The 27,903-nt window shown below is 43.2% G+C and overlaps 3 protein-coding genes across 10 annotated transcripts in view; 2 read left to right on the top strand and 1 right to left on the bottom strand.

Annotated features, from left to right (window-relative positions):
* Positions 1-555, bottom strand: part of CUL4B (cullin 4B) — a 31,612-nt gene extending 31,057 nt beyond the window's left edge. Inside the window, exon 1 of the mRNA XM_007060126.4 lies at positions 418-555. Within this exon, the coding sequence (XP_007060188.2) occupies positions 418-430 (13 nt within the window). The 5' untranslated portion in view covers positions 431-555. The remainder of the gene's footprint in view (positions 1-417) is intronic.
* MCTS1 (MCTS1 re-initiation and release factor) lies at positions 322-27,131 on the top strand. Of its 4 annotated transcripts, none has more exons than XM_037908239.1 (7): positions 322-462; positions 1,772-1,842; positions 16,284-16,436; positions 17,181-17,278; positions 18,517-18,650; positions 21,361-21,428; positions 26,001-27,131. In XM_037908239.1, exons 1-7 carry the CDS (start codon positions 460-462, stop codon positions 26,080-26,082), a joined length of 609 nt encoding a protein of 202 aa, XP_037764167.1. In that variant the 5' UTR covers positions 322-459; the 3' UTR covers positions 26,083-27,131. The 4 variants fall into 4 exon arrangements, with proteins under 4 accessions (XP_037764167.1, XP_043378807.1, XP_037764166.1 ...); XM_043522872.1 differs by having other exon boundaries at positions 365-495; XM_037908238.2 differs by having other exon boundaries at positions 460-672.
* On the top strand, positions 743-18,609 carry LOC119567020 (tigger transposable element-derived protein 1-like). 5 transcript variants are annotated; one of them, XR_005226671.2, is made up of 4 exons: positions 1,957-4,768; positions 16,284-16,436; positions 17,181-17,278; positions 18,401-18,609. XR_005226671.2 is itself a non-coding variant. In XM_043522871.1 (2 exons), the coding sequence occupies exon 2, from the start codon at positions 3,009-3,011 to the stop codon at positions 4,704-4,706; it is 1,698 nt and encodes a 565-aa protein (XP_043378806.1). In that variant the 5' UTR covers positions 743-1,842; positions 2,943-3,008; the 3' UTR covers positions 4,707-6,010. The 5 variants fall into 5 exon arrangements, 2 of the variants coding, with proteins under 2 accessions (XP_043378806.1, XP_037764161.1); XM_043522871.1 differs by lacking the exons at positions 16,284-16,436; positions 17,181-17,278; positions 18,401-18,609 and adding an exon at positions 743-1,842 and having other exon boundaries at positions 2,943-6,010; XR_005226673.2 differs by lacking the exons at positions 16,284-16,436; positions 17,181-17,278; positions 18,401-18,609 and adding an exon at positions 11,476-11,889.
* Positions 27,132-27,903: the final 772 nt, after the last annotated feature.

Below are 27,903 nucleotides of genomic sequence, written 5' to 3'. Positions count from 1 at the left end.
TCCTCCCTTCCCCGTTTCCTTCCTTCCTCTTCTTCTCCTCAGCCTCCACCCCTCTCTCCTTTTCCTCTCCTCTCGCTTTAGCTCCCCCCGCTCTCCCTCCTCCCCCCTCTCTGCCTCCTTCGCTCTCTCCCGGGAGGGGGGGACGGGACGGATCGGGGCTTGTTATTGTCAATACAAGGGAGAGAGGGAGCCTAAAGATGGCGGCACATCCGGCCGCCAGGCATTCTGGGAGACACCCGCCCGGAAACTCTGCCGAAGGCCCCAGAGCGGTGGAGGCCGGAGGAGGAGAGGGTCTCTCGACACCGACAGACCGAAGTATGGGGCGGGGGAACAGCCTCCCTGCGGGGACTTCTCCCCACTCGCCGTCTGTCTTAACCTGACACCTTCTACTACCCCTTCCGCTACCCTCTGACCTACCGGAAGTGATCATGGTGCCGGCTGCTCGCGCCGGGTGACGGGATGGTTCGTTATCCCCCTCGCGCTCCGGAGCGTGGGATACGTCGTACGCCAGGAGGCGTGGCTACAGCACGACTCCGCGTGGCGGGAGCAGGGGGAGGGGTTGGGCTGGTTCCCTGTAGGGTCCCGTGCCTGGGTAACGCCCGCCCACCTCAGCCCTGGGATAGGCTTGGTTTGATCCTTGTCGGCTCCCGTACCTCTGCCCTGTCGAGAGAAGTACGTGCAGGCCCGCGTGGTGCCTGGGCCACTCCCGCTTGTCCAGCTCGGGGAGGGGGCGGCTGGGGCCCGGCTTCTCCCACGCTCGCTCAGGCGGCGGGGCTGCCCCCTGGTGCTGCTCCCTGGGACTGCTTCCTCCCCCTTAGCCGCTGCCCTCCCTGCGGGCGCGGACAGAGCCGGCCCGGGGGGAGGGGGCCGCTCCCCGCCCACTGAGCTCGCGGCTGCCCGCTCCCGCCCTGCGGCCGGGCCGCTCCGGGCCTGCCTCCCCTGGGCTGTGTGCGCCGGGGGGGGTGCCCGTAGTCTCACGGCCCTGCCTCCCTCGGTGATCCGGGGGCAGCTGGGTGGAATCCCCTCTCGGCCGCCGGACGTCTGTGCCCTGGCTCTAAGCCGTTCCCGCGGACGTGTCTGGCTGCGTAGGGCGTGTCCTCCTGCGCGCTGAGACCGCAGACGTTAAGGCTAGAAGCGACCACCTAGTCTGGCCTCTGTCCTGCACAGTGCAGGCCCAGAACCTGGCCCCTGCACACACCTTCAGCTGCTTTGTGTCCCTCAGGCTGCAGATCGTGTTGTCTTCCTGCCTGCCCCTCTTGTGGTTTCGCAGAAATGACTGGCCCGGACCCTGAACGGTTGTGGGGCAGACACCCAGGTATGCTTGGCTGCTCCCCCATGCAGTGCATGTACTGCAAAAACTCACAGTCAAGATAACGTAGCTGCATTGTCACCCTGGCCTTATGCCTATGCAGACATACTGTAAGCTACCTGCTTTACAGCTGGGGAAGTATTCTGGAACTCTTGCACTTTTCTAGTGCCTTCCATGTGAGGATGTTCTCCCAATATTAACTAGGCGTTACCAGCCCTTGGAGAAGCAGGTACGTATTTGACAAACGGGGGGACTGAAACAGCTGAAGTGCAGCGACTTGCCCAAAGCTGTGGTAGTGCTCGAAAGATTCCAGATTTTAGAAATCCTGGTTTTGTTCTTTAACCACTAGGTACCACTCACTCACACAATGGCAAAGAGTAATATGCAAACAAGAATTGAATTAGAAAGTTGGGCTAGACTTATTTAAATGATGGTATCTTTGATCTTGTTCTCCAATTTCAGACTTTAGTCAGTGGTTGGCTTAGAGTGGAAAAGGAGGATTTTCCCCCCACAGCTAATTCTGCAAACATCAGGTGGGTTATTTTTGAGAAAATTATAACTCTTGTGAAAATTTGCATTAGATCAAAATTTAGCAAACTTTAATCAAAATAAGTTTTTGGCTTTTTTATAGTTTAAGAGTCAGAACCATTGGCATCAGGATGGAGATAATTAGATCGCTTTCTTAACAGCCTTTTGTGGTACTGGTGTGTTTTCATCAGAAGAAAAAAATAATCCACTGAGTGTACTGTTGTGAGTCACTGAGGACTGAGATATATTTGTGAAAGTAACAAAACAAGCTGTCAGACCCTGTTGCTGCAGACAGTGTCAAAGGACTACTCACAGGAGGTCACACCTGCTTTTTTTGGGCAGAAGAGGTCCTCAAAAAGAGACTGTTGGCAGCTATGTTATGATAGAAAAAGTTATGCTAACTTGTTTTGACGGAAAGTATGGTTCGCAGAGACAGAAGTAATTTTACTGAGTTTTGCTGGAAAAAATTTGTTTGGTCTGAATAATAGAAAAAAAAACTCCTGAGTCCTAAAACCTAATTGCAATGATGGATGGAAAAATAACTCAGGAGTGTTTTCTCTAGATTCAAGATATTTTGAACTTGCTTTTGAGTGGATGCATAATAGAATAAGTGTGTAATTGCATGGTTACTAATACAGATGCTCCCTGGGTTATGCAAGACCCGACTTGCGCAAATTCGACCTTACGCAAAAAGTTCCATAAGGCATAAATAAAATTTTTGAGTTGCGAAAATATTGCATAGTGTATGGAAATGCAAAGTACTGTACAGACGCTCCCTGGGTTACGCAAGACCCAATTTATGCAAATCTGCACTTACGGAAAAAGTTCCTTAAGCTAGAAATAGGAGGTTGTTTTTTGTTTTTTTTTGCGTAATGTGTATACGTTTCTGACTCATGCAAAATTCAAGTTACGCAAGGCTTTCCAGAACGGAACAATTGTGTAAGTTGGGGAGCGTCTGTAGTGCGGTGTGCAGAGGAATACAGCAGTAGCATCTCCCACAAGGGAAGGCTTTGTGCTCTCACAGCCTCTCAGTCTTGTGTTATTTCAGTGATACTGTATTTCTGTTGTTTCACCCTATTATTTCATTCAAATCATGCCTGGAAAGCGACCAAGTGATAGCAAGAGTGCAAGACCAGTTCGTAAGCGAAAGAAGATTGATTTAGAGCAGAAAATGAAAATAGTGAAAAAGTATGAAGGCGGACAAAGCCTGTCATCAATTGCTCGTGAACTCGATTTGGCTACCTCAACAGTGAAAAGTATTTTGAATGATAGTGCACGCATAAAAGAGCATATGAAAGGGTCTGCTCTTTTAAAATCAACAGTCATAACGAAGCAGCGTTCTGGTGCTATCTATGAAATGGAAAAGTTATTAACAATGTGGATGGAAGATCAGATTCAAAAACGTGTGCCGCTTAGTCTAATGATTATTCAAGCGAAGGCTAAAAGTATTTTTGAAGACGTAAAGGGAAAATACAGTGATCCTAACGCAAAGTTTGTGGCTAGTCATGGGTGGTTTAATAGATTTAAACAACGTGCAAATTTTCACAATGTAAAAGTGAGTGGTGAGGTTGCTAGTGCGGATACAAAAGCAGCTGAAAAGTATCCCGAAGTGTTACGAAAACTTATAGAAGAATATGGTTATACAGCCCAGCAAATCTTTAACGTCGACGAAACTGGATTGTTTTGGAAAAAAATGCCGGACAGAACAAACATTTCAAAAGAGGAAAAGATGATGCCAGGGTTTAAGGCTTCGAAAGATAGGCTAACACTTTTGCTTGGGGGTAATGCAGCTGGAGATTGCAAATTGAAACCGTTGCTTGTTTATCATTCAGAAAATCCCTGTGCATTTAAAGGCATTAGCAAGGCTACCCTTCCAGTTCATTTCCGTTCAAATCGAAAGGCTTGGATCACAATGGCACTTTTCAAAGACTGGTTTATAAATTTGTTTATCCCTGAAGTGGAAAAATTCTGCAGAGAAAACGACATCCCATTCAAGATTATGCTTATCGTCGATAATGCTCCTGGACATCCTGCAAATTTAGACGACTTTCACCCGAATGTAAAAGTCGTGTTTCTGCCTCCTAACACGACGTCACTCCTACAGCCCATGGATAAGGGGGTCATTGCTAATTTTAAAGCCTATTATCTACGAAGAACATTTGCACAGGCAGTAGAAGCAACTGGCAGAGAGACTGGCAAGACTTTACGTGATTTTTGGAAATCGTATAACATTTACCAAGCCATCATAAACATTGCTAAGGCCTGGGCAGAGGTTACCCAAGTTTGTTTGAATGCCGTATGGAAGAAAGCGTGCCCACAGTTCGTACGCAGCTTTAAAGGTTTTGAAAAAGACGAAACATATGAGGAGGTGGCAGATGAAATTGTGAAGCTTGCCAAGCAGCTTGAGCTGGAGGTTGATATTGGTGATGTGGATGAGCTTATCGAATCCCATGGAGCTGAATTATCAAATGAGGATCTCATGGAATTAGAAGCAGCAAAAGTAAAAGAGCAGACTGAAGCTGAGGATGAAGTTGAAGAAGTAGAAGAGCCACGACACTTCAATACCAAGGAGATGGCACTTGCATTTCGTGAGATTAACTCTGCAATGGCAAGATTTGAGAAGATGGACCCCAATTCCTCAAGATTCTTGAAAGTTAACAGAGGCATTGACGAAACGCTGGCCTGTTATAGACAGATGTATGAAGAGAAGAAAAAGGCCACTATCCAGTCATCTCTCGATAAGTTTGTAAGGAAGGTTGAGAGGTCTGCAACGTCCACATCTCCACAGCCTTCCACCTCCAAAACCCCCTCTGACGACTCTGATGATGTAATGCCTATCTCCTCCTCTTTTTCCTCATTTACAAATTAAGCCCATTGTCATCCACCACCAAAATGCAGCCTTCAGTGTGCCAGGATAACAATAGGATTAAGGTACATGCAATATTTTTTGTTGTAATTGTTTGGTTTTTTTATGCTGGCACAATATATGTTTCCGTCTTATGTAAAATTGGGGTTATGCAAGGCTTTCCGAAACGGAATGATTGCGTAGGTTGAGGAGCGTCTGTAGTGTAATAAGAAAGATAAAATATAACAGTGTTGCTTTTATTATCACTTAATTTTTTAGCCTAGTTAGTTTAGCTAGTCTTTATCAGTTTGTTTTTTCACTGTCCACTTGCTCATTTCTCCTTAAATTATTCAAGGATTTTAAATGCTGTATATTTAGAACCTGATGCTGAAAGGTGATTTCACTGGAAGTTGAGCATGCAAAGCAGCTTGCATGAGGTCCTCTGCATAGAAATTTTGCTACTAATAAAGGTATTATGCAACCTAAGAAACAGGCTTCTGTGTAAGTCTTGGTGAGATTAAGAATGATGGACAGTTGTATTACAAAACTTCGGTTTAAATGCTTCGAGGTTTATTCAAAGAGGCTCTATGCAAACAAATTCAGATCATGCAAAAACTCAAGTAGCCTTGAAGTCTTTGTTTGCAGATATGCCTCCAAAGACAGTCATGTGTGGAAGAGAACCTGGGGGAATTGGAAAATAGATAGTGATGTCCTGCCGTGGGACCCAGTGAGACCGAAAGAGTTCAAGAAGGGAGATGCTAGCTTCCCATTGAAAAAAACCTCTATGTGAACCCTGGGGCCAAATTATGCCCTCAGTTATACTGGTGTAAAACCACTGACTTATTTGGCTACGCTGAAATTACTCCAGGTTTACTCCAGTGTTACTGAAGGCAACATTTGGCCTTATATTCTTAATACTGTCTGTATATTGTGTGAATATAGTAGTTTCTTAACTGTAGTCCTCTAAAAAGGGTTACCGTGTCTAGCCAGCCTATGATTACTAAGGTGTAGCTGTATTACAGAAAATTAATATGTCTTCCAAAGAGCTCAAGAAAATCCTCTTGGAATAGTTTGTCATTGTGACAAATTTTCCCTCTTGTTCATAGTCCAGTGAGAGAATAACAAGACTATTTGTGCTAAAGATAAAATGAGGCACCTGATTATTTTTTTAAATGAAAGATAATTGCTTTTAAAATTACTTATACACTTGAGTATTTATATAATGTTGGAGTTCTTTCATCTCTTTGTATTTTGTACATTTATCATTTTCCTTGTGTATATTTATTTTACTGCTTGAATAAATGTTGCTATTTATGCAGGTACCATTTTACCCTCTGTACTACAGCTATAATTTCATTAAGCATTAGGCCCTAGTTAAATGTACAGTATCAAGGTTGGCCAGTTCACTTTGCCTGGGAAAACAACCTCACAGTTTCCATACACTCTGGGTTCAATCCTGTTCTCAGTGAAGTATATGGCAAAACTGCCATTGGCTTCAACAAGAGCAGGATTGGAGCCCATATGTCCTTTTTCCTTTTCTGTTAGCTATATAAAGAACCAAAGCACTTATGTCTAGTCAGACTAGAAAAAGATTGATGGATACTTTCTCTAATCTATTTTAACTATCTAATCTATGGCTTTTACTGTGCTAATCACCATGGTGGTGATTGTACATCCATTATCACAACCATCAGCAGACTAAATATAATTTGGTCCTAATCAGCGATATAAAACATAACTGTCTTCACCAGAACCCATTCCCCCTTCCGGCAGCTGGGATCTTCATGTGAAGCCACTGTTGTTCCGTTCCTCCTCCACCTTCAGGGATGTCTCTTTCCCTGTCCTCACCTGTGGCACCAGGATCTCCTCCGGTGACAGACTCCCTGACCAGCCCCAGGGTTCAGTCTTCAAGAGTCGGACCTTTTTCCACCCTGCAAAAGATAGGGCCTTGTTTGGGATTTAGAGGGTGGGGAAGGATAGCTTTTGTTCCGGTTAATTTTAAGATTTTGTTTGTTTAAAAATATTCTGTGTTGAATAAGGTTAATAATTACTTCCGGTTTCTTTTTGAAGGACTATTTTTTTGAAAGAGTGGAATAACACCTAGGAAAGCAGTGTTAAGGCTGCAAGTAACAAACAAGCAATGCTTCTGAAAGCATAATAAAAGCTCTGTTGTGCAATAGCTAGGGCCCTACCAAATTCATGGTTCATTTTGGTCAATTTTGTGGTCATAGGATTTTTAAAACAGTAAATTTAATGATTTGGGCTATTTAAATCTGAAATTTCACAGTGTTGTAATTGTAGGGGCCCTGACCCAAAAAGGAGTTGTGGGGCGGTTATGTACTGCTACCCTTACTTCTGTTCTGCTGCTGGTGGCAGCTGCCTTCAGAGCTGGAGAGCGGCGGCGGCTGCTGGCTGGGAGCCCAGCTCTGAAGGCAGAGCCACCACCCCCAGCAGCAATGCAGAAGTAAGGATGTCATGGTATGGTATTGCCACCCTTACTTCTCTGCTGCTGCTGGCGGGGCGCCGCCTTCAGAGCAGGGCACCTGGACAACAGCCGCTGCTTTCTGGCCACCCAGATCTGAAGGCAGTGCAGAAGTAAGGGTGGTAATACCATGTCCCCCCTAAAATAAACTTGTGACCTCCCCAATAAATCCCTTTTGGGTCAGGACCCCCAATTTGAGAAACACTGGTCTCCCCTGTGAAATCTGCATAGTATAGCGTAAAAGCCCACCCAAAAAAAAAAACAGATTTGACAGGAGGAGACCAGATTTCAAGGTCTGTGACGCATTTTTCATGGCTGGGAATTTGGTAGGGCCCTAGCAATAGTTAATAACATTTTCATAGTGGTACTAAAGAAAACATTTCAATCCATGTATCAAAGTGATTAATCTGTAGTCAGATGTTAAAAGGTAACAAGGAAAAATAATCAGTGTGGACCTATTACAGTGCAATAGGTTTGTGATCAATTTAAAAAATATTTAAACTACCTGCTAATTTTAAGAAATTACTTAAAAATGTAAAATAGAAGACTTCCTGTATGAGAGCTTCAGGTCTCAGTTTGTCTAGTGTAGTTTACAGCAAAATCTCACCCCTAGCATCAGAGGAACATAAGAATTGCTATACTTGATGAGACCCATGGTCCTTTTAATCCAGTATCCAGTTTTTGATAGTGGCTATTACCAAATGCTTCAGAGGAAGGTGTATGAAATATTTTAGAAGAATTATGGAATAACCTTCTCACAGAGAAAGTTTCTTCCTAATACCTCTCATGTAGCGGTTGGCTTATGCCCTGAAGCATGATGATTTATATCTTTTCCAAACTTTAGGGTTTTTTAGAATCTGTACTATTTTACCTCTGGATGTTCTCATTATATCTATATAAATATCTATGCTTTTGGCTTCAATGATATATTGTGGCAATGAGTTGCACAGGATAATTGTGTGTCTAATTTTTTTTATCAGTGTTAAGTGCTGACTCTGGAGTTCACGGAATGTCTCTGTTCTTTTATTATGAGAAAGATCAAGCTCTTTGATTCACCCTATCATCTCTAGATTATTATTTAGTATACCTTTGCCCTGTCCCCTCTAATTTGTCTCCTCTCTAAAGTAAACAGCCTTAATCTTTTCAAGTGGGGTGTGTGGGGGGTGTGTGTGTGTGTGTGTGTTGTATAACAAATACTGGAGCTGCAGAGAGAGTCTTATTTGAAAAATAATCACTATATGCTATTTTAAGGCACAGTATTACTCTGAAAAATGACTATGTAAAAATAGAACCTCTATTGAGTCAGATGCTCACTGTGTGAGTTCCAGGTTGTATCCTGTTGACTTCAGGGACAAAAATAACATTGTTGCTTTTATTCCTGTTAGCCATACAGCTTGTAGGGAATGGGTTGGATTCTATTCCTTCTTGTGCATCATCAATATAATCGTTTACTAAATTACAATCAGTTAGACTTGTGCAGCCACATTGAGAACAATACTTTAGCACTTCAAAAATATAGACAAAATGGAAGGAGTTCAGAGGGGAATCAATAAAAGTGACCAGGAGCTAGAAGGACTGATTTATGAGGGAAAATTAAAGGTTTATGCCTCCCAGAATCAGGCCCTAACACCGTGAAATACAACTTAGGCTATGTCTACACTAGAGACCTTAGAGCTTCTCCCGCTGACATTGCGTTGTGTGCACTACTGCTTATGCTGGTCAAACTATGTCTCTCAGGGTGTGTGTTTTCACACCCCTGAGTGACATAAGTGGTAGTGTAGACATGGCCTAAGGAGGGTAAGTGACAACTGAGAAGGTGGGATGTAACCATTCATTTTCTACAATATTTGAAGATTATGAACGCTAAGGAGGGAGAGGAATTACTGAGGGTGATGTCCCCTGACAACTAGGAGTATTGGGATGAAATTAAGAAAGGGAAAATTTAGGCTGAATATTAGGAAAAATGTCCAGGTGATAAGAGGCTTCAGAACAGACTGTTAATGGAAGAAGTGGAAACCCTATCACTTAAGTTATTTAAACTGAAGAAAACAATATAAATGTACCTTGGGAATAATCCCATATTGGCAGGGACAAGGACTAGATCAAATAGGTCTTTCCCATTTTAATGTGATTGCATGGACTATGCAGTTTAGTGGCAAATTTAAATCCTTTAATTATTGCACTTACTGGCAAGTAGAAAGTACAATAAAACTTTCCACTTTGTCCTCTCTTGGCTTTGTCATGCAAATAAAAACCATACTGACAGTCTTTTTGGGTAAGGAGATGTGATGGAGAAATGCAGATTGTTTGCACCAGGAGGCTCCATACTATCTTGCTTTAGTAACAGAGGTACTTCTCTGATGGATTATATCTACTAAAGGGACAACCCATCCTAAATGCTCAAATACTGAGGGACAATCTACACTCATTCCTATATCTGCTTTCTACAACCAACTCTCTGTATAACTTTTCATGAGTGGTGTACCCGAGTATTTGGATTCTAATATCTAAACTAAGGATCGGCAACCTTTGGCACGCGGCCCGTCAGGGAAATCTGCTGATGGGCTGGGACGATTTGTTTACCTGCAGCGTCCGCAGGTTCAGCAGTTTGCAGCTCCCACTGGTTGCGGTTCGCCGCTCCAGGCCAATGGGGGCTGCGGGAAGCAGTGGTCAGCACATCCCTCGGCCTGTGCCTCTTCCCGCAGCCCCCATTGGCCTGGAACGGTGAACTGAGGCCAATGGGAGCTGCAAACGGCTGAACCTGCGGACGCTGCAGGTAAACAAACCGTCCTGGCCCGTCAGCGGATTTCCCTGATGGGCCGTGTGCCAAAGGTTGCCAATCCCTGATTTAAACTGTCATTAAATTTAATCTAAATTTGGGTTATTGCAGATTATGTATTATATGTTTCTTATGAGTTTTTAAACAAACTTTGTATTTGTGGATAATCTAAGCACTATAACCGGATGTACAGACACACTTTTCTCAACCTGTATAAATGTAACATTAGCTTTAATAAAATTTTTAAATTTTCTCACCCTGCTCTAATACTTTGTCAGCTATGGCTTTCATGACCTTGAATTTGGTCTGCTAAAATTCTGTATGTATTTTGTTGTTTTTATAAACCGGGTCAGTGGTTCACAATATAAGGAAGGATTTTACAGTTTGGGAGATGAATTAACCCATTGTGGTAAATTTACAGAAAGGGAAACCTCACTGGTACACGTGCTCTAGATTCACACATAAAATAGCATTCATTGTCAAAATACACATTGATAAGTGTTTGTAAAAGGAGAATAGTGTAGTTTGGTATTTGACATAAGGATATGGACTTTGGTTTACATTGTGAGACTTCTAGTAGTAACCTTCAGTTATAACTGGTCCCACATCTGTTGTCATAATGCATTTAAATGTTATTACTTTAAAGTATATAAACCTACAGAATCAAAATGAGTCACTTTCTTAACATTCTCTCTCAATCTTGTTATTGCTGTTGATTTTAGTTTGCACATTTTCACTTCCTGATCACTCCTTTGTCAAATCTTGAATGAATTCCCATTACACACATGCAAACACAATCTCTTCATTTGCAGATTTGGTTAATGAAACATTTTAAACTAGTTATGTCTTTATTTTTTCATTTTCTCCTGGAATATCCAAATTTTAAATAGGATGTTTCCTATTCCCATATTTCATGCAAGTGGGTATGGTAATTATAACTCATCTCTTGGTGTCTTGTTTGGTTCCATTATATGTACAAAAGTTCTCAAAATCTTGTGGACCCCCTTGGTTTTAATTTAGATTTATGATTAAAGTAGCTGGTAGATGCTAACAGATGAGAGATAAATGTCCAGCTTCTGACATCTGATTACATCACTTAGTTACCATATGTCCATTATTGCTGCCAAGTTTTCTTAGTTATGCTGGTGTTAATGAATTCACCCCTCCCATAGCTCTTTTCCCCATGTGGTATTCATTCTTCTGCCCTTCATATCCACTTCCAGCTTTTAATTGTTTGTGCGAAGCCTGTTCAGATATTTCCTACCAGAATAGATGACATGTGTTTCCTTTACAGCAGTATGCAGGGAGTGTGCTGTATTTACATAGGATTCCATCTTTCTACTCTGGTAATTTAAAACAGCATAACTCCATGCCGGTTCTATTTAACAATCCGTATCTTACAATTGCTGACACTTTTCTGGAATCTCATTCTCTTTTTTGTTTTTTTCTGTGATGACAACACAATACTTCTATGTCCCCCATCACTATACTATCTGAGCACCTCACAAAAAGTAATGAATTTACCTTTGCAGCAGCCATGAGGTATGGAAGTATTATCCCTGCTTGACAGACGGGGGACTAAGGGATGAATTGTGAAATCCTCAGTGGACCTGACGTTGGTGACAAAACTCACATTGACTTCAATGGAGCCAGGATTTCACCCAAAGAGATTAAGGCCCAGATTAGTGGAAGTTAGGAACCTAAATAACTTTTGAGGATCTGGGCCTAAGTGATTTGGCTATGATCACCTATTAAATCAGGAGAGCCAGGAAATGAACTGAGATTTCCTTCATGCCTGGGTGGTACCAACTACAAGTCCGCCCTCCCAAGTCTCCTCTTATAGCTGTGATTATGGAGCCCTTGTTGCAGCTCCAACGTAATGGTTGTAATTTACTTTTTATAAGACCAGAATTGGTCTTCTCCAATAAAATTTTTCTCAAAACCAATCTGCGTGACATTTCTCACCTGTGGTCTCATTAGTATTTGTGTTTTAAATTTTCCCAATTTGAAGTGAATCAGACTGTTTTAGAGAAATGGAAGTGAGAAGAGGTTTTTCACTTTTTGAAAATAATTCAAACTTGTTATTGTATTTTGGAATGTCATTGCTCAAGAACAGTTTATCTGAGAAACTGTTAGGTCATTTCATCGGTATTCAGGGAAAACTAGTTCCTATTGAGTTAATTTTGAAAGGTGTTTCCAGGCAGTGGAGTCACAAAACTGAGACCTTGTCTACACTGCAAAGTTTTGTCTGCAAAAGCTGCCTTTTGCTGACAAAACAGGAAGTGTACACACTACAAAGCTACTTTTGGTGGCAAAACAACACCACCTCAATGAGAGGCATAATTTTAAAGCTTTTTGCGGCAAAGTTAAAGCGACAAAGCATCAGTGTAGACATAGCTGTTTGTTTTGTTGATGTAACTGGCATCTACCACTATCCCACAATGCCTGCTGTAACTGCTCTGCTCACTGTTTTGGTCTCTCTTGCCCTGCAAGCATGCGCCCCTCCCGTTTCAAAGCTCTGGGAACTGGGAAGTATGACAGATTAGTGTGCTGCTCTGCTTCTGGAACAAAGAGTAAAGTATTAATCTGGAATGCTCCTGTTCTGCCCTGCCCGAGGAACACAGCTGCCTGCTGTGGGGAGTGCAGGGCTGGGAGGGAGACAACAGCTGTGCTGCTTTGACATTCCTCAGCACAGAGAGCTCACAGAGCTGCTTGGGATGCTGCTTAGGCTGGGAGAACTCGAGGGAATCACAGAACCATAGGCAGAGTGGGCTGCTTTGGGAGAGATTGCTGTGCTAAGCAGAACTGGGGAGGGCGAGGCTGACGTGTGGGGGTGTCCCCATTCCTCAGGATAGGTCGGTCATTTCTCTCTCTGTCTCTCCCCCCCCCACCCCCCTTGAAAAAGCAGCTGACAATCTACTAGGATACCTCTGGAACAATGGGATTGAGAAACCTGCATCATGTGATGCTGTACCTGCCTCAGAAGGCATTGCAAACCCTTTCCAAAGCACCCTTTGCATCCAGTTGCATGGGGGGGTCGCTACTCTCAGCCTTGATGCAAGGGCTGCTAGTTGTGGATGCACTCTGCCAACACAAGGAGCTAATGTGGACATGCAACAGTGGTTTTAATTAAACCACTTGTCTCTTTTGCCGACAAAACTTTGTAGTGTAGACAAGGCCTGAGTTACAATTCATTGAGCTTCATCTGCATCAACCCATGGGAATGGGGAGGTGTGATTAGCTTTCACAGGGACATTCCAAAGCCACAAGTGTCTTTGAATCTACTGTGGATCTCAGTACAAGCATGGAGGGCTTGGGCTTTTTGTGTTATGGTATAGTGATACTACCAATTTCCTCTCCATATTAGTATGATTTACTGTATTCCCAAAGTTTTGAGGGGGGCATGGAATAATGCTCGCTAGAGGCCCTGGCCCCAGCCTATCCCCTGCACAACAGTGTGGAGCACAGAGAGGTGCCGTGGCCTCCTTTCCTCTTCACCTACCCCCACAATTTATCCTTTCCTCTGCTAGGTGAGCTTGCTAGAGGACAGCATTGGGGCCTTTGAGTTATTAACCACACACTTTTCAATCTCCATAGGTTGTGGGCTTTCTTGGCACTCTTCCATCTCTCACAATCGGTCTGCACTGCTGACCTAACCACCTCAACCTCAGTTCAAGCAGTTCAGTTAGTAAATCCTTAGCAAGACTTTTAAGGATGTTGTACAGCGAGGCAGGGTAAAGGTGAGCAGAACCATAGGCTATGATTTCACAAAGGCTGCACTGGGGGGCAGCAGGCGTGCAAGGGTTCAGCGGTGCATGGGGCTGCAGGCCTGCGTATGGGTTAACGAGGAGGGCTGGGAAACAAGACCAGGACGGAGATGTGGGGGAGGCATGTATAACTGAGGGCAGGGTGCTGTGTCCAGACACGGGGGGAGGAGGGCAATGAGGGGCCGCGGTGACGCTGTGGCTTGGGAAGGGTGGGTCGGGCTTAGGGCGATGAGATGTCCTGATTTTATAGGGACACTCCCAATTTTTGGGTCTTTTTCTTATATAAGCTCATGTTACCACCCACCCCTTGTTCTGGTTTCTCACATTTGCTGTCTGGGCCCCCTAGCTGGGCTCTGTGCCTGAGCGAAGGCAAGGAGGGCTTGTGTGCGGGGGGGGGCGGGACACTTCACCCCACCCCGTCAAAGCCGCAAGGTGGAATGGGCGGGCAGAGCCGCGCAAACCGTCCGCAGCCAGTCCTTGCACGCATGCGCAAGGAGGCGGTGCCGCGCATTGGCCGCCGGGAGTTGTAGTGCCCCCGGCTGGCAGTCGAGCTTCCTTTGTTATGGTGAGGTGCGACATGCCGTAAAGTGGGCCCGCTTCCGGCTGGGGCTGACGGGAGAGCCGGGGCCTCGTGTGAAGCATCTAGGACTCGGAGCCCGTGGATGCCAGTTCCACCGCTAGCTCCTCCGTCCGCCCGGCCCCCCAGGGACCCGCCCGCCTCGTCTGGCCGGCACCCAGCGTCCCCAAGATGTTCAAAAAGTAAGTGGGGGGGCTGCTGCTGCTGCCGCCGCAGCGGGAGGTAATGGGCGCCCCTCGCGGAGCCGGGCCCCGCCCTCCTCGGCGGAGCTGGGGTCCCGTGCTGGCGGGCGGGGTCCCGCTGATCCCCTCCGTGGGCGTAGCGGCGCCCCCTGCTGCTGGTCGCTGGCACCGTCTTCCGAGGTACCCACCCGGCAGCACAGAGGGGCAGGGGCTGGGCTGCCTTGGCTCCGGGGCAGCCCCCCCGCCTGGGAGCCCGTGAACGTTCCCTGCCGCCAGGCTTGGGTTCACCCCCCTGGGGGCGGGGTGGGCACTTTCCTCTCCCCCCAACCGCCACAGGGCCGCCCCATCGCCCTCGCAGCCACCGCGCACCCCGGTGGGGCTGAGAGCGCCTGGCGGTAGCCAACGGTGACACGAAGGGCGTCGGTCGTAGAGATCCCGTGCTGTGCGGTGGAGCCGTACATAGGAAGACGGGTGGGTACCTCGGTATTACCATCGCTTAGCTCCTGGGCCTGGCTGGTCTTTATTCGTTGGGTGCGTTTTAAGTAACGCAGGGGATAAAATGCCCACTGATATTTCACCATTTCATTCAATGCTGTAGGCTTGATGCTCTCTTTATAATGCTGTCTTTCTGATCTTCTCTAGTGGTGTCTAATCACAAAATGAATGTTATTAAACAATTAGCCTGGCAAGATTTTTAATAGGTTCACATTATACCTAAAGATAATACTTAGGTCTAGGTAATACTTAAGCCAGCCATTAATGCAGGGGACTGGACTTCACTAGATGCTTCTTGAGGTCTCTGAAAGTGTAAATAAATGTTCAATAACTGATACAAATAAGAGGTGTCTCAAACACTGATATAATGCAGTTCTTAGCACTCTTCTCCCTTAACCTTTCTTTCGGATGTTAGGCCTGTCCCTAAGTGTAAGTGCTCTTTCCTAGGTTTTTGTACGGCTATCTAGTGGATTTCGGAGAATACATTCAAGTGGCAGATTCAGTTTGTAACTTCATATCTAAATAGTTTGGTGATAAAGTAGATCTGTGGCATTGTTAAAGCATGTAACATCTGGGATAACCTACATAATTCATTTTTTTTTAATTGTTCCCTTCACATGTATTCTGGATCTAAATAAATATATTAAATAGGCTGTATAAATAGGTTTTAGAATTATTAAAATATATTTTTTTATGTACTGAAATAACAATCAGCTTGGTAACATACATCTACCAAAGGAATGAGAGAACATGCTTTTGTCGTGTACACGCTCAAAGCTAAGATAAAGCCAGAAACACATAACAACTTGTATTAATGGAACCAAATGGGAAAAATTTAGGCTCTGATTATGCAAGTTGTTCAGTGGAAGCAGAATCAAGCCCTAAAACTAGAAGTTAATGAAAACACTCCCATTAACTTTGATGGAGCAGAATCCAGCCTTTAGGGAAGACCCCTCTGTCTGGGGAGAGTATTGTTGACTTCAGTGGGACTGACCCAAACTGGGAGAATATTGGGCTTTACTTGCTGTGAAAGCAAGTATTCGGCATCTAAATGCCATTTAACTGCCACTGAAAAGTTGTAAATTATGTTGTATTACAATTATCTGATTATGTATTTCCTTTAACAAATGAGTTGCATATTGCCTAGATTAAAGTTACAAAATGTTTTTGTGGGCATTAAATTGTAACCTTTTGTGAAAGATGTACAACTTCAGTACTGCCAGACATTTGATAGCTAAATTACATGTACTTTTTTAAACTTAAAATAGTGATCATACTGGGATATTGCAGACAGTGAAGTCTGTTTTGTGACTTGGCAGGTTTGATGAAAAGGAGAACGTATCCAACTGCATCCAGCTGAAGACATCAGTTATTAAAGGCATTAAGAACCAACTGATAGATCAGTTTCCTGGTATTGAACCATGGCTAAACCAAATTATGCCAAAGAAAGATCCTGTCAAAATAGTAAGATGGTAAGTTTCTCTTCTTGTAACCTCCGGTCCCAAATTGCCTTGATGTTTGCTTATTACATACTTTTCTGTGTCCCAGCAAAATTAAGTCTTTTTTGAGAAATACTTTTTCTCTTGGGTATCATAGATGAGAGTGCATGTAGGAGCTTATAAATTATGACTAGTTCAAAAGAATCCATGTTCACTATGCTTTTGGAAAGCTATGTAAGAACTCATTCGAATGACTGAACCATCACCTGGTGCATGGCTGGTGTTACTGGGAATTTTTATCCCTCAGAATATATCTTTTTCAACACACACAGACAAAATAAAATATAAATCTTCTTCAAATCTTTTTTGCTTATGGTTAAGTAAGTGGGGTTGAGAAGAGTGTATTATGAGGAGGTGGAAACCTGAAGAGCATTTTTTCACCATATCTGCCTTCCAAGTCTGACTTGACTAATTCAATTTTTTTTATACAAAGTGCACTTGTAGTGAACTTCACTGTCAAATGTTAAATTAAAAAAACAGAGAAAGCAGACCGATAGTGACTGAAGGGCTGTGCCTCTTTTTTGTATTGCTGCTAAGGGGGGAAATGTTGAGGAACTAGGTATATGAGCTTAGTAAGGAAACTTGTGACTAAAATGTTACTGCTTGAATGTCCCGTTTCTGCATCAAACAAATGGTGAGATGCAGGAGAAACTGAATAGTATGATGCAGTAACCCAAAAAAGTAATTGGCTCTTAGAATAACTCTTTTATCTTGCAGTCATGAACATATAGAAATCCTCACAGTAAATGGAGAGTTACTGTTCTTCAGGCAAAGAGAAGGGACATTTTACCCAACGCTAAGGTTACTTCACAAATGTAAGTCTCTTGGGAGCTGGGCATAATAAGGGATGAATGGAACTCAAATAGGTTTCTGTAATTACTGTATCAAACAAAACTTACCACTTGCATATCTCTGTCATAGATAAAACAAAATAGATCCAATCAGTAAGCTGCAGGTGGAAGAAAGCTAAGTCACTTAGTTCTTTTTGCTGCGAATGTGGGATTGTGCCCTACGGCATTTTTTGTGATACTTTGTGAAATCTTGTTCTTAAATGTGCGAAGCTTCCCCCAGTTCCTCTGGGAGACTTTTCCCTGACATTCAGTCTAAATTGTTGTTTTATCCTATTTCCTCATGTTATATCCCCCTGTTCTACCCAATATTTCTTTTGGTTCTATTTTTTTTTTAATAATTGTATGTGGTTATCACGTAAATGTCCTTGTAATATGTATTTTGCTCCTCAACCCCACCCCCTTCCGCTCTAAAACATATATTTGATAAAATCCATCCCTCTGGATTTTGTTTTGTTTCTCTTCTCTGAATTCTTCCTGTTTACATTATCCTGGTACCAAAGGATAACGTTTGTGACAGCTCCTATATCCCACTGAAAATTAATGGGACTTGTGCTTCTGAGTGACATAGGTGTTTTTGAAAATATTACCTGACGTCCAGAACTGATGTCAGTATTGTAAATGTAGTTTTGCAGAGCTTCTCTCTCTCTCTCTCTCTCTCTCCCTGACACTTGTATGTTCTGATCCCTTTCTCTTTTCTGTGTGTCTGTAATCCTCACTACTTCTGCCCCATCACATCTAGACTGAAAGCTTTCTGGCGAAGGACTGCATCTTTACTTGTTTTGGGGCGTACAGATTTGGAGATTTGGATACTTTAAAACAATAACGTTGTCATTGTGAGAACCCTTACTGAAATTGTTACTAGATGCGTGGGAGATTTAGGTTCAACTATCTTAGTCATCTTCTTTGGATCAGTAGTGGATGAGAACTGTGGAGACAGTGCTCATATCCTTTGGAGAGGGTGTTGCCAAACAGCATGACCTCCAGATAACTGATGGAGTGATGATAAATCTCCCAAAAAATCTACTACCATAATAAACTCAATTTGTGATACCTGTAACTTGTTTTGTCCTTTTTAACCTGATTTAGAACATGCAGGTGTATTACTGAGTCCACCCAATGGCATGGATTACTGATGTCTGTCGTCATCCCTCCTACAGTGTGGTAAATCATAATTCTTCATTTCTCCCCCCCTGCCACCCCAGATCCATTTATTTTACCACATCAGCAGGTTGATAAAGGAGCCATTAAATTTGTACTCAGTGGAGCGAATATAATGTGTCCTGGCCTGACCTCTCCTGGAGCAAAACTTTACCCTGCTGCTGTTGATACAGTTGTTGTATCCTTCTTGGTCAGTTATATTCATGTGTGCCACAAGATGAGTGAATTGTCTATCACTGTATTTTACAAGTTAGTCATAGTCTGTCCTGAATTATCCTAGCTTTTCAAGGGCCCTACCTCTAATAGCCTGATAAGGGACAGAGGCATTCAGATCCTTCTGCAGAGTGAAGATTGTTCCATAGTTCTTACTTATGTTGGTATTGCTGCATAGTCACTAATGATTACAGTTTTGTCTGTAGTTCTTATTTAAGGGCTCATTGAGGGTCAGGATGGTGTTTCGTTAATCTAAACATAATTATTTTATTGCATAACTATCATTAAATCATCCAAACTAGCATAAAAGGAGACTGGGGAGGAGAGATGTAATTCACCACACAAAAGCAAATAAAAATAAATCTGTTGAGAGCTTTGCTCAACTGTATATTGATGAAATATTGGTCCTACTGATGTCAAAGGGACCCTTGCAATTGATCGGAGACAAGATTTTACTCTGAGCCTGTGATGGACTCCATTGAGTGTGAAGGGGGCAAGCATTCCAATCTCTGGTCTCGCCTCTCCACTGACTGAGACTGGAACAATCGGCAGATCGAAGCTGGGTGATCTAAAATGCTTCTACTGTGCTGCTACTGTTAGTTAGCATGTGTCATTGTTAGCCTTAGGGCTTGTCTACAGTGGCACTTTACAGCGCTGCAACTTTCTCACTCGGGTGCGAAAAAACACCCCCCTGAACCCTGCAAGTTTCAGGGCTATAAAGTGTCAGTGTAGACAGTGGCCGCGCTCCCAGCGCTGGGAGCTGTTCCCCTCGTGGAGGTGGGTTTTTTTCTCCCAGTGCTATGCTGCGACTACACAAGTCACGTTAAAATGCTGCTGCGGCAGTGCTTTAACGTTGCTAGTGAAGATGTGCCCTTAGTAATGAAAGAGCATACATCTGACTTCTCCGGTGGTTCTTGATGTACCCAGGACTGTGAGTCACTTTGTTACCCCCTGCCTCCAGCGAGGGGGGAGTCTGGTAGCTGGGTGGCAACTCCCTGACACCGCGAGCCCTTCACTCGCTCATGCCCTCTCCTCTGGGCTTATGTCAGCCCTTCCTTTGCCTGCAGGCTAACAATAGGTGCACCCCAGCTCATGAATCCCTTTGAAACATCCCCTTGTGATACCCAGCCCCTGACACTGGCTATTCACAGAATTTTCAGATCCTGTGCAGCATTCCCCAGTTTACTAGTTTTACTCATGTAAAGTACACAGCACCGGTGAGCGCTTAAATAAACCTACTTTTGTTTCTTCCTAAGAAAGAATAATGATTTAACTAGAAACAAGAGTGTGTGGAAACAAGTGCTTACGATATAAATTGAAAATCTCTATTTATACTTAAAATAGTTACCTTTCCTATTCAATAAAATAGATTCCCGCACCTCCAAGTTCAGTCTGTTGCAGAGCAGGGTGGTGGCTCCTCAATATCAGAATCCAAATTTTTTGTGAAAGCACCCCAGTCAGTGAATGGATTGGAAGCAGTGTGTCCTTCTCAACACAAAAAGAAAAGGAGTACTTGTGGCACCTTAGAGACTAACCAATTTGTTAGCCTCTAAGGTGCCACAAGTACTCCTTTTCTTTTTGCGAATACAGACTAACACGGCTGTTACTCTGAAACTTCTCAACACAGTTATACTGAAAACAGGTTTTGGTTTCTAGTCACAGCCAGGGTGAAGCTCTTTCGGTTGTAATGTTCTTTTTTCACCTTTAAGTGGTTTTGACTGTGTCTCTTTATCTCTGATGGTTTCCTATTCAAAGTCTCAGTAATGCGCAAGGCTAAACAATTGAGCCTTGAAAATTGCATGACTGGCCAAACAGGGCAGGATGACAACCCCACCCTTGCCCAAGTGGGACGTTACCGAGACATCCTAGTGACTTCAAGACCTTTTTTACTTCAAGTCCATAAAGCGTACTTTCAATATAGATACATTATGCCTTAAATATTACCTGTACGTACATCTCACAATGATTATTAATATTCACAAGTTACGAGCTTTCTGTAGATACCTTACATGTTACTATTTATGGATAATACCCTGCAAAATATGTTCAGTGTAATGAGTTTGTCAGGTCTGAGGTGGGAACTTATTTGTGAAGTTCAGAATACCCTTTGGCTCAGTTTGTGTCACAACTTTATTGTTTCAATTGTGTCATTGGTTACGTTCCTCAGGATTTTGGCTTCCGAGTAGTTAAAAACAACATCCCAGATGTACAACTTTAATCAGTGTATCATTCTTTTAAGGAGAGCAGGGCCATCACCTTTCCCTATTAGGTACAAAGGAAGCAGTTAAACTAACAGCAATACAGTACTGACTTTACATGTTTTTTTCTATTTCACAGCTGTTTAAAGGCCATACAGACTGTGGCTGTGTTTCTTCCCACATTGACTCAGCAGTTTAACGGACTATATTTTTTCTGCTTAACAAATCTAGAGCACTAGTTTGTTAATATTCTGCCCAGTGTTTGTTCAGTGAGACATTGTACAAGAATACAGTGCTTTAGTGCTTACAGTTATCTTTAAAAACTAAGCTCTTGAGAGTAGTTAAAGGGTAACAGTTATCCTAGTGACTATGATACTTCTGAAAAGGTGTTTCCTAATGTTCTGCTGCTTTTATTTTTTTCTGCAATGTGCTTTTTTTAAAAACAACAAACCCATATTCCTTAGCTGTATGTTGTAGGCAATAATGGCAGAAGGAAAACAACATGCACTGTGTGTCGGAGTCATGAAGATGTCAGCTGAGGACATGTGAGTCTCATTTTTAAAACTGATATACAGTATAACCTACCCCTTGTGATAATTCTTAATTACATTTAGAAGACAGTGACCTAAGCCAGAGTTTCTCAGAGTGGCTGTACTGCTGTTCCTTCCAAGTGCAGAACTCATTCAGGCGTGTTTCCTGCTGAATCATTCTAAGAAGCACAGAAAAATCTGTTTAGGTCTTTCCCCCCTGCAGAACTGCAAACCATTATATTATTTTTTTGCATGAGAGAAAGGGAAGAGGGATCATGTTCTGAAATATGGACAGTGTCAGCTTGTTACTTTTGTTTGAGGCCTTTATGAACATAAAACAGCAAACAAAAATTATCTGTATATAAAATACTTGCTAACTGATGGGACTCAATGTCCCGAGAGAGTTGTAGTTTGAGGTTTAGGAGGCTTGAGTCCATCACAGTGATGCCGTGAACTTTTCATGTTTGCCAGGACAGTAGAGATTAGAAGTCTGGCAGTCTTTATCTCTGCCACTTGCCCTTTTTCTTCATGTTGTTCTCTTGTCCTAACCCTAGTCCATCTCCCATGCATAGAATTCCTGCTTGCTGAGGTTAGATAGCTTGGCTAAGTTTCTTCTGGAACTTAGAGGCCCATTCATGGGAGAGAAGCGAAGTGAAAAACTACTAGAGGAGGCAGTAGAGAAGAGAATGGTTTGGGGGAGGGATAGCTCAGTGGTTTGAGCTTTGGCTTGCTAAAGCCAGGGTTGTGAGTTCAATCCTTGAGGGGGCCATTTAGGGATCTTGGGGCAAAAATTGGGGATTGGTCCTGCTTTGAGCAGGGGGTTGGACTAGATGACCTCCTGAGGTCCTTTCCAACCCTGATATTCTGTTAACAGAAAGGGATGTTTCTTTAGCTGCAAAAGGAAGGAGGAGGAAACCTTTATATCCTATTATTAATGTAAGTTTGTTTTGTTTTTTTCCCAAAAGCACCTAACTGGCTTAGGCCGTGTCTACACTTAAAATGCTACAGCGCTGCAGCACTTCAGTGTAGACACTCTCACTACAGCATGGAGGGGTTCTCCCATTGCTATAGGTAATCCAGCTCAATCAGAGGCGGTAGCTAGGTCAATGGAAGAACTCTTTAGTTGACCAAGTGCTGGCTCCACTGGAGGGTTAGGTTGGCATAGCTATGTCTTTTAGGGTGTGGATTTTTCACACCCCATAGAGATGTAGCTATGATGACGTAAATTTTCAGTGTAGACCAACCCTCAGGCTTCTAAGTATCTAAGGCACTGTCCACACTTAAGTGCTACAGTGGCACAGTTGTAGCGCTGCAGCTAAGAATTCTTCCATCGACGTAGTGATATCTATACTGTGCATTAAGTGGGCTTAACTGTGTCTCTCAGGGTTTGAAATTTTTCACACCCCTGAGAGACGTAGCTAGGTCAACCTAAATTTGAGGTGTAGACCATGCCTAAGTGACTTTTGAAAATGATATGTAGGTTCCTAAAATCAGTGAGAGGCTTTTGAAATTTCTACACCTTCAGGCTCTTCATATGGCACTGTAAATATGTGAAACATCAAATAAGCAGAAACTCTCCCTGAGAAGTAGATAAATATTATTATTGTAGCACTATCCACATTTTACAGATGAGGACATAGAGGGAAGCGTGGATACATGTAGTCTTGTCTCAGGTCTGCAATAACTTGCCCAAGGTCATTGTAGATGTGGGCTAGAACATAGGTATCCAAATGTCCAGTCCTGCTGTCTAACCACTGAATATCTTGACTCTGAAAGAGAGGCAAACAGAAGGGGAGAAGGAAAAGGGAATAGAGAGGAGAAAACAAATGACAAAGGAAAATGAGAATACAGAGAACCCATGTAGTGCCTAGGTTACTACAATATATAGTTTCATAATCTTCTGCTTTTTAATGTACTTTGTGAGCTCACCTAACACTTCGATTGAAGCTGCAGAAAACAAATGACAGAAGGTTGATAAAGTAACAAGTCAAATTGCTGCTTACAATTGGGCTAGTCATTAGATTAATGGGGCAGTTGCTGTTGTTTTTAAATAAATAAATATATCCAGACGTATATAACATTTCTTCCAGCTCTTAAACCTAGAATGATTGCAGTTCTTTTCCTGCAATTACATTCCACATGGTGTTTGTATTAAGGGGATACACACAAAAAGCATAATTTAGAAACAAAAGGCTATGAGAAGAAGAATATCACTTCTAAAGCACTTTGCAGGTTTCAGAGCACTTCAGTTACTTTTTGCAATTCTCAACTCTCATGAAGGAAGTAGGTATTCTCATTTTATAGATGGGGATACTGAGCCACTAAGTGACTTGCCTGCAACCGGAGCTGGTGGCAAAGTTGGAATTAGAACTCTCAAATTTTGGATTCCAGCAATGTGTTCAGTATCTGACACTTTACCAGGATGTATGCCAGGGGATTGGTCATAATTTTTGTAATGGAACTTTGAAGACAGTGAAGTTTTCTCAAGTAATAGAAGGGTTGGTTGAATAACTGAGGGTTCTGTCAAAAGGGTGCAATTACAAATTGGTAGGATGACAACTGGGAGATTCCTGCTGCTTGAATGACTTTTGTCATCTTAGCAGGCATTAGGAAATGATTTGAATTGAAGGATTCCAATGTATAGAAACAGCCTGTGTTGTTAATTACCATAAATGAGTGGAAGGGAAGCACAAATGTGGCTTGGAGTTAAAATATGCCTAAAACACATCTAGCAGTGGCCTGGTGGTGGTAGTACATTGCACTGTCATGAAGATGGCTGAGGTTCAGTTCTGTGTGATGTCCCTAGCACTCTGAGATGAAAGGATCTGGATCAGTACATGATCACGTTGAGCAGGGGCCCCAAATTAAGAAATAAATAAGTAAATATAGGCCATTAAAAATGGAGTGTTACATCGGTAGAGAACTACTATCCAGAGGGAGAGGGCTGATCATAGGTCATTAGTACCTCTTGCTGCTTCATTGATGAGACTATAAGAACATTAGCTTTGGAGGAGACTGCACAGCCTACCAGCAGGAGAAAAAATTACGATGCCATTGAAGTTTGCATGAGTACAGCCCTGCGTGAATACACAAATGTGTATCCGCATCCAATCTGCTATCCGCAAAAATTATCTGCGGATATCGGCAGGTTTGCAGGGCTCTACACTGAGGGCCAGGCTGAGGCTCTGAGGCATCCTCCCTGTGGGAGCCTGGTCAGGGAGAGCCGTGGGCAGCTGTGGGGAGCCCGGGTGGAGTCGCGGACCCACCACCTACCCTCGTCTGGGTGTGGAGCCTGGGGTCGGGGACACAGCCAGGGGCTGCTCTCCTCCTCCCCCCTACCCCCGCACTACAGGCAGGTGGAGGGTCCACCGCGGCTCCCCACAGCTGCCCATCTGGCTCTTACAGTGGCTGGGCTGCGGATCCAAGCTGCTCCCTTCCCCGGCTGGAGTTGGTTCGGGGGGAGCCGTGACGGACCCTCAACCTGCACTGGGCGGGGGGCCAGAGCAGTCCCCCAGCTCAGTGTCCCTGCCCCTCAGCGCAGGGCAGGTGGAGGGACCCAAGCTCCCGCCAGCTGCCAGCAAAGCTCCCTGGACCCAGCTCCGGCTGGGGGGTCGGTTTAGAACCGCAGCTTGGCCACAATAAGAGCTGGGTGGGCAGCTGTGCGGAGCTGCGGCAGACCCTCCACCTGCCCTGGGCAGGGGACCTGAGCCCTGCACCCCTACCCAGTATCCCTGCCTCCCAGCCCCCCCCCCCCCCCCCCCCCCCCCCCCCAGGGCAGATGTAGAGACCCAGGCTCCCCACAGCTGCCAGTGCAGCTCTCCCAGCTTTGGCTGAGGGGGTTGGTGGGGGGGGCGGAAGGGGGCTTAGGGTAGGAGCCAGGTGGCCAGCTGTGGCAGATCCTCCACCTGCCCTGTGCATGGGGCCCAAGCGTCCTTCCACCCAGGGCAGGTGAAGGACCCATGCCATGGTTCCTCACAGCTGCCTGCCTGGCTCTTACCGTCAGAGCCCTGCTTGGATACAAAATTTGTATCTGCAGCCACAGTGCTATCCTCAGATATAAAGTGGATACCTGTGGATTTGCAGGGCTCTATGCATGAGAAAGGAGAATCAGCAGGCAGATAGATGATGTATTTCGTTGAGTGAGTGGAAGTCCACCCGATGACAAATGTTATAATTTCATTTCAGTCTGACTGTTTTTATTGGTGTTTCTTATTACTGGACAGTCTTTTTCTGGTAGATGGTGTTTGTTTTCTAGTTTCATACTGCTTTGTCAGATATTTCTGGTTGTGATGTGAGGTGCAGCTGAGCAGTAAAGTTTGATTCCTACTTCAGGGATTATTTTTTTTATTATGTACTTTGAACTTTGTTATTTTGTAAAGATGCTGTTTAAATTAAAAACTAAGGTATAAAGTCTCAGTCAACTTACATAAAGAGGCTTTTCTACAGCTTTCCATGTATTTTACAGTTTGTAGTCATGTTAGTTAATTTACGTTAATGTAGATGAGCCCAAAAGGTTAGTTGGGTTGAATTGGAAATATATGGTAATGAACAATTATACCTTTTTACATTTAATTTTTCCTTTCACAGTGAGAAAGTCAACAAAGGGATTGGCATTGAAAATATCCATTATTTAAATGATGGCCTCTGGCATATGAAGACATATAAGTGAAGCAAAAGAAACGGTGTGACCCCCCAAAGGAATGCACTTAGAGTAAATGGACTGCTTTGTAATTCCTTTTGTTTTTAATGTGACTGAATGTACAAATTTATTTTGTTCAGTGGCTACGCTAAATAAATCAAGTGAATGCTAAAGTCCTGTTAGCGGCAATAGTTTTCTAGACTCTATTACAGTTCTTAGGCTTTTATCCTAAACCCATGTTGTCAGAATGCTTGAAGATATATCTGATGAAAAGGTCATATGTGAACAGTGAGTAGAACACTTCCTGCGAAGAAGAGAGAAAGCTAACAGTTTAAAATGTTGTGCTCTCTCCTAGCACAGTAATTTAAATTGGATTTAGGATATATTTAATGCTGTTGTATATAAAATTCCTAAAATGTGTTAATGCATTTGCTTTTGATAACAGGAAGTCAAGAAGGATGTTAGTTTCTGACTTTTCAACACACAAACTGGATGTTTCTATGTTCCATATGCTTTGTGTCTAATTCTAATTTAACTTATTGTCCAACAGTAGTGGTCTGAATGTTTTACTCAGCTGAGTGGCCACTTTTTAAGATGCAATTAGTTTTATGGACTATAATATAAACATTGGATTGTGAGACACGTGACATGACCAGGATACGCTATTCAAATGATCAGTTGCCACACCATATTTGAGATCAGTTTTTCCCTGCATTGAAAATCTATAGTAACAGTGGGGAAACTTTAAATGGCCACAGTGGTAAGCGCTAACAGGTTCTGTAACCAGAAGTTAGTATTTCTGGGTCACATTTTAAAAGGAATATCAACGAGGCCTCCATTTGTGCACCCTATCACCTGCACATGTGCTGTTACTACTTATAAACGGGGACTGCATGCATAGACTCATCCTCAGCATTACAGTGATTGTGCATGCAGAAAGAATGTTGTCGTGTGGAAAGATCTGGAATGACCAGAGTAATAACTCTACCTGACTCATCGTTGGAAAGATTTATTAATATTGTAAATCTTTTTATTTGTATTTGCAGTTTTTAATTTTGTATCAAATGGCTTCTGTCTCATTCTGTGTGTTTTGTTTCAACATTTTTGGAGACTCTAATTCAAGAACTATTGACTTAGAGAAATACTCTTCCCTTATCCTAAAGTTTTATTACAACTATAGGATATGAAATGTGTTTTATCTAACAATAGGTAGTGCTAGCTTGAAGACTTCTCCTCTTCACCTAACACTAAGTTAAAAGGTGTCAGTTTTGAAAGTGACAGAATTCTAATGCTCCACCTACTTACTCTATTAACCAGTTTGGTAGCTACTACGCTATCATTGTTGAACAAAGAAAGCTATACAGTGCTCACACTTTATTCTAAAACAATTACATGTCAGTTTTTAAACTTGGTAATAAAACTTCTCTGAACTCACTGTTAACCAGATGTGGGATTACATTACATGCTTTTATTTGTACTACTCAAGTAAATTCAGAATTTTTTCCTTTATTTTACAAAGCATCTGACAGAATACAGTAAACTAGGCCTGTCCTGGGAGGGGTTGCACAGGAAATTGATTCTACTTTCCCTTTAACTTCCTTGTTGATGTTAAATGATGAAATGCTGTCAAATAAACTTCCCTTGGGTAACAAGGGAAGCTGATAACAAGAAATGGAAGTGAATGGGTTACAGTTCACAGAATAGGGGAAGGGAGTAACTTACCTCTAACAACTTCTAGCTAAGATTTGCATAGTTTTAAAGTTGCTTTCATATAAAGCAAATAGCAAGGTAGGCAGTGTTAGAGCTATTTCTTGGAAAGGAATAGTAACATCAGGGCAGATCCTGATATGG

Source organism: Chelonia mydas, chromosome 9, assembly GCF_015237465.2.
Source record: "Chelonia mydas isolate rCheMyd1 chromosome 9, rCheMyd1.pri.v2, whole genome shotgun sequence".
NCBI classification, from domain to species: Eukaryota; Metazoa; Chordata; order Testudines; family Cheloniidae; genus Chelonia; species Chelonia mydas.
Note: the sequence above shows the minus strand (reverse complement) of the source record. Positions and strands in the feature narration are given on the sequence as shown.

Excerpts from the sequence above, each read along its gene's own strand:
- MCTS1 (XM_037908238.2), top strand. The coding sequence starts at position 460 with ATGGTTCGTTATCCCCCTCGCGCTCCGGAGCGTGGGATACGTCGTACG. Across the intron at positions 16,437-17,180 it reads CCTGTCAAAATAGTAAGATG|TCATGAACATATAGAAATCC; the intron begins GTAAGTTTCTCT and ends TTTATCTTGCAG. Across the intron at positions 18,651-21,360 it reads CTGCTGTTGATACAGTTGTT|GCAATAATGGCAGAAGGAAA; the intron begins GTATCCTTCTTG and ends TGTATGTTGTAG.
- LOC119567020 (XM_037908233.1), top strand. The coding sequence starts at position 2,931 with ATGCCTGGAAAGCGACCAAGTGATAGCAAGAGTGCAAGACCAGTTCGT.